The sequence below is a fragment of the Phaseolus vulgaris genome, chromosome 3 (genome assembly GCF_000499845.2).
Source record: "Phaseolus vulgaris cultivar G19833 chromosome 3, P. vulgaris v2.0, whole genome shotgun sequence".
Taxonomy (NCBI): Eukaryota; Viridiplantae; Streptophyta; class Magnoliopsida; order Fabales; family Fabaceae; genus Phaseolus; species Phaseolus vulgaris.
In genome coordinates, this window is record NC_023757.2 from 32,866,897 (window position 1) to 32,873,294 (window position 6,398).

General features: G+C 32.4%; 2 protein-coding genes across 2 annotated transcripts; both read right to left on the reverse strand.

The window, feature by feature from the left end:
• Nucleotides 1–811: 811 nt before the first annotated feature.
• On the reverse strand, nt 812–1,966 carry LOC137807183 (stress-response A/B barrel domain-containing protein UP3). The gene has a single exon (XM_068607668.1). The coding sequence runs from the start codon at nt 1,840–1,842 to the stop codon at nt 1,075–1,077; it is 768 nt and encodes a 255-aa protein (XP_068463769.1). The 5' UTR covers nt 1,843–1,966; the 3' UTR covers nt 812–1,074.
• A 1,759-nt stretch (nt 1,967–3,725) lies between these two features.
• On the reverse strand, nt 3,726–5,161 carry LOC137807184 (small ribosomal subunit protein uS8-like). The gene is made up of 4 exons (XM_068607669.1): nt 4,987–5,161; nt 4,753–4,894; nt 4,503–4,663; nt 3,726–4,086 (listed from the first exon to the last, which is right to left on the reverse strand). The coding sequence occupies exons 2-4, from the start codon at nt 4,883–4,885 to the stop codon at nt 3,988–3,990; spliced, it is 393 nt and encodes a 130-aa protein (XP_068463770.1). The 5' UTR covers nt 4,886–4,894; nt 4,987–5,161; the 3' UTR covers nt 3,726–3,987.
• Between the last annotated feature and the right edge of the window lie 1,237 nt (nt 5,162–6,398).

Sequence of the window (6,398 nt, forward strand, 5' to 3'; positions counted from 1 at the left end):
GGTTCAGATTTGATAATCTTAACCGTTAAGGTCAGAGAATGACAAGCAATTTTTGCTTCCCGAATATGCACACTAAATCTTTCAATAGAGAACAGAGGTGACAAGGGTAAAGCTAGATTCAAGTATGATACTAAGTTATCGTAAAGACTCTCCAAGGAGACATTATTAGTGTTGGAAAACCCACATCACATAATATTTAAGTAGGATAATCCTAACTTTACAAGTAGATTTTATAAGGATAAGTTGAATTTAAACTCACTTCCTAATAATCGGATCGGGCCTCTAGTAAGAGGCAAAGAGGGAAAAACAAAGCCCCCACAATATGGTGTGGACATGACGGCACTTAAGAGCTAATTCCAACCGTCCAAGGGAAATGGGTACCTCCCACCCAATGAGATATGCTTGGTGTGAACACATTGGGATTCAATCCGATTAGTCTTGTGGGGGAGTGAATGGGCCATGCGTGTGTTTTAAAGTTGCACTAGCCGAGCATGTTTAAAGGTGAATTGGGATACTACTCGGAGTGAATATGCCTTTGGTATAGACATTCTTGGGTGATAATGAAGAGGAGAAAATGAGGCGTTTGAAAAGGAAAAGAGGGGGTTGACTGTGTTACTGTGTATGATGTTGCTCCTCTTCTCATCCATACACCATTATTTGCAAGAGAATTGTTTGGGATAATAGTCTAAACAGTAGAGATTATATCATTATGATATTTTCCACTAGATAATAACCAACAAATCAAGCAATAGACTAAAATTAAGAGTTATTAGACATTAAAATTAAGCTTGGTACTGTTTCATTCAATGTCTAAGACGCCTCGAACAGTCTGCTTTATTTTTATATAAGAATCATATAACCACATATACAAGCGGAATTGGATTTAGGTTGAATCTATCATCAGTCTCTAAAACTAGCTAAAGACACAGCAACCAAAGAACAAATTGGTAAACTACAGTCTAAACTCAAAAACAAATGTGACCAATTCAGTGAATCATAACCATCTCATCAACACATTATTCAGGCAAATAAATATAACTGGCAGTTACATTGCAGAGCAAAGCAATAACCTCATCAAAGGCTCGCACTCGGAGCAGGAGGAGGTGGCGGCACCACGTAATCAACAACGACCACACTCTCGATCTGATCCCTAACCTTATCCTTCTGGTAATTCACCAACTCCTGATTCGAATCCAAGGCCTCCAACTCGCTCGGTCCCGCAAAAACGGCAAGCGAAGCAATTGAGAAACCCTTGGCTCTCCCCGGTGAAAAATTCTCCCCAACACTGAACTCACTAATCTGCTTGAAACTCTCAGGAATTCCTCTAACCACACCCAAAACCTCGTCACCAGCCGCACCCTCCTTCAATTTTAAGAAGCTGACACGAAGCGCGGAGCCCGGCGGCGGAACGACGGTGCTGAGGCCATCCGCGATCCAATCGACGGCCATGATGTCGTCCATGATGGGAAGCACGTTTTCCTTGACGACCGTGACGTGGCTAGGGTGCGCGGAGTAGGCTTGGAGATCCTCCTTGGACTTGTAGCGGGTGTGGAGCATGTGAGTGAAGGTTAAAGAAGAGGATCGGTTACGGAGGAGCGGGCCCACGCTGAGGTGGAGGACGGTGTCCAGCGATAGGAGGGAACCGAGTCCGTTCACCATTTCACTCACCTTTGACGCCTCCGTCTCCTCCTTGACCTTGAACAGGACAATGTGCTCCACCGTTTTTGCTGAACTCATCTTGATGGAAGATCTGAAGGGGCGCGCTTGAACCTTACGGAGCTGTCTGCAGGCCGAGAACGTCAGAGAAAACTGATTTGACAACGGAGTTCCCAAACGCAGCATCGTAAGCACATATGGTGTTGCGTTGTCACTGTCTTACCAATAATCTATATCACTGTCGCTCACGCTCACGCTGACGTTCAGGGCTTAGTATTTTTCTTTTATAAATTAAATTGAACAAATTTTCTACACCACTGTACTCTTTTTATTAATTTTAATAATATCTTTATTTTCTATTAATTTTAATAATACCTTTATGAATATAGAGTGTCGTATTTTTTTCTTTATTTTTAAGTAATTATGATGATAAATATTGATTAGTCGCTGAAGTAAGTTTTGAAATCACAAAATTCAGACAAAAATTAATACAAAATTCAAAATAAAATTATCTTCTATTAATCTTTTCACACTTGGTCAGATGATAAAAATGTCTCAAACATTACAAATGGAAAAGAATGAAAGGCAGCTAGAAAAGAGATATGTGACTCATAGGAAAATATGAGAGTGCAAGAATTTATGATTCATGTGGTTTCAAATTTTTAAAAAGGTAGAGGAAGATTTTACCATTAATTTGCTCAATCCAGGCCCTATTAATGTATATGGTAGCCCGATTTGGCACCCAAACTCACTGTTGAGCCATCCACTTTTTTATTAACCCTTTTTTGCATAAAAAAGCAAAAAATTATACGAATTTGTATGATTCTTATCAATACATTGTTGAAGTAAATATCATTTACAGGAATTCAACAAAAACATTATTCTACAAATGACTGTTTACAGATTTTATTTCCCCTGCATTTTCAAACAAACTCGTATGAAAGCACTGAAATCACTTTTTCTTTAATATTTTTATTTACTTATAATTAACTGCTTTATTTTTTATATAATAAACAGTTTGGTTTCAAATTTTGATTTTTTATATTATCGTAAAAATACATTATTTTCAAATGTCATATTATTTATGTTAAATTCCCTTTCAATACATTACTATTATTACGATTTAATCTAATAAATGTAAACAAATCTTTTAGGTGATGGTGATTCTCAACATAATTAGTAATTACTTTTGAATTCCTTCTATGGACTTCTGAACTCCAGAAGATATTATTTTTTATCTCCCTAAACATTTTTTTCTAATTGGTATGTATTCGAAAAGTTTGTTCATGAAGTTATGAATTATTTTAATTGAGTCTCTCGCTGGAGTTTTGATTAGGTTCTTTCAAGTATTAAATATTTGAATAAAAAATCTTCAAATAATTTAAAATTCATTTGCTAATTTAAATTTTTTACTAAATTCTTAAATTGTTTTCGGATTTTTAATTAGATCATTTTCGTGATGTAACCCTAAAGAACAAATACTATGCATCATCATGCTGATCTGCTGGCAAGGGTTTTTTCATTCAGCAGTGCATAACAAAGAATGAAATTAAATTCACTGAAAGTAAAACAATGTCAACGAAAATCAGTTTAAAGATTCAGATGGGTTTGAAGACACATTGCCAACGTAATTCAACAGTTACCAGCTATAGCATCCAGTAGTTAAAAGATGCAGAGGATAGAGCTAGTAGTTTCTGGTGAGACGCAGAAGTTCAAGGCAAGTAACGTGCCCTTTTTTTTAAGGTCTCAAACCCACGTTTACTTTATAGAGACCATTTGTTATGCAACGTAAATTCGAACACACTCCAAGCCTGAAGTGTATCCGCTTAACATTGCAACAGATGTGCACTCCATTCTTCTAGCCAAGAATCACTTCTCAGCTTAAGACACTTTCAACAAACGAATTGATAGTTTCCTGGAGTGTCCATTTAATACCTAAATGCTTCATGTTTCGAATTAAAACTAGCTTATTGTGCTTAATTACCTTGGAAAAGGGAATTTGTACAATGATTGAGCCATAAAACCTAGGTCCAAAGAATGCAAATATAAAAAACTCTAACCCCCACACCTTCTCAAACATCAGCGTGTTCCCACTTTCAAATCAAAGTTCTTACCAGTTAAAAAAACTTGACCAGTACATTTCGCTATAAGATAAATAAGGATTAAGAAATCAGAAAAGTAATAGTTACCAAGTTGGATTTGCAAACCAAAATAAAGAACATAATAAAACAGCTCCTCCTATGCGTGATGTTACTAAGGGATTAACATATCCTCCATTACAACCCATGAATCTCAAAATTGAAACCACTGCCATCCTCAATTGAAAATAGCCTAGTAGAAGAAACCCAGGACCTTACCGCCAACATTCTTTCTCCTAGCCTCTTCATGGTCCATGATGCCAGCAGAGGTTGTCAATACAATGTACCCAAACTGCATAATTAGTAAAATAAAAAAATGTAAAGAATAACTAGAGGAACCATTTGTATTATTCAATATAACAGAGTACCCAATCATAAAGATCAAAGGTTGATCTGATGATAGGAAGTCTCAATAGACATAATTCCGCCTTAAACTTAATAAATAAGCAACTAGAACCATGACCAATCTAACTCAATAATTCAACAAAAATTTCAGAAGCAATTTTATCTCCACAAGGAAGAAATATCAACCCTTTTACATGAAGGACCGTAGTCCTGAAGTTAATTCACCGGTCTTAAGAAAACGGTTACAGAATAAATAAAGAAATAAACTCTTAATCCATGGCACTATACAGATGTTCATATAAACATGAATTTGAACACAACACACAAAAGGGTATGAAAGTAAAAGAAAACACTTTAACTGACCTGTCTTGAGGGGAGAAGCCTAGCAGTCCAAGGTTCTATCTCTTTAACACCCACATCAAAACGGGGGCTAATAACCCCACATTTGTTCAGTCTACCATTCAATTCAACCACGATTTTACCAGCCCTGTGGTCATCAACATACTCAAACTCTCCAATGTAACCTACACGACAAATCACCCAACACAACAAAATTCAAGACACAAACTAAATTATGCAACCAAAAATAAAAACTTCGATTACTGAGAGATACCGTGCTTTTGCATCACCAAAAGAAATTTGATAATGACTTTGGAGGATGGCCTAATCATGACTTGGCGCTTCCCCCTTTTCTCAGCATTGTACATGCTCTTGAGAGCATCGTTCAACACACTAACCCTCACCATAGTCGCTCACTGACAAGCAAATTTCAATTAGAATCAATAAGTGAAACCACGCAATCGAACGAAATCAGTTCCAAGAAGCAAAATAATTATTTGAATCTTACCAAGAAAAAAAAAAGAGAATCCTCAGGAACCTGCGTCGGTGCCTTTTTTTTCTTCAGTGAAGGAACAACAATGACGAAAACACGCAAATAAGAACACTAGGGTTTAGAAGACTCAGAGCCTTTGGGCCTGCGCCTGCGTAATTAAATGATAATTTATATTTCCATTTAATTACTTAAACTATAATCTATATCTGTACATTTTATCAGCAATGATTTTGTAATTAAATATTTCTAAGAAAGTTAAATAAAAAAATTCTCTTAAATATTTCTTAAGTCATACAAATAAAACTTCATTATTTTTTTATTTTATTTTATTTCTTTTAATAAAAGTAGTTTAACACTTAAAATACAAATTATTTATTAAGATATTAAGTAATAAATAGCATTTTAAATTAAAATATTCAGATTCGCTTTTAAGGTTTTAATTCAACTAAGCTTTGTATTTATTTTTTTATATAAATATGATGATTATATCTAATTAAATTTATGAAATTCTATTTTTTAATATACTATCAATTATTTTTTTTTTAATGTTATTCATATTTTTTATTCAATAATTTATTTCTCATTTGAGACTGTTATATGATAATACAATTACAACTTTGAATGATTAAATAATCTTTTTATATATAACAGTATTTTTTTCTAAAAGTGAAAATCAAATAATTTTTTAAAATAGTTTCTATTATTAAAATTAATAATTAAATTTTTTATAACTAATTAGATATTAATTTAGAAACTAGTTTATAAATTTTATTAATAATAAAAATTACTTTAAATACTAATAATTCTTCTAATATTTAAAATAGTATCTAATTTATAGTAATTAATTATTTGTGTTTCTAAATTTAGTTAATTTTTCAAAACTTAAAAATAGTCTTAATATTTTCATGAAAATATAATTAATTTACACGCATCAATACCATTAAAATGGTTTTAATATCAAAATTCTACTACTCAAATTAAAGTATTTTTAAAATTAAATTCTTACTATAATCACAAGTAAAACTTTGACATGCTTTAAAAATTACCTTTAGTATTCATTTCAATGGATATAATGTGAAATAGATTGTTATTAATCCATTTACATAGTGATATCATATTAAATTGAATAATATTAATAGTTTTAGATTTTTCTTAATGTATTCAATTTAAAAAAAAATTATAAAATTTTCTTAAATACACCCTTAATAAAATATATTTGTATATATATATAATATATTATATATTATATACCAAAATATATTTTTTGTAATATTATTAATATACTAATTATATTATATTAGTTATAGTAGTGTAAAATATTTACAATTAAAAACTTATACATATTTATTGTGGATAAAATATACTACAAGAACACACACAAAAATCTATAATCAATAGGGAGAAACTTATAAGTAAAACTCAATTAT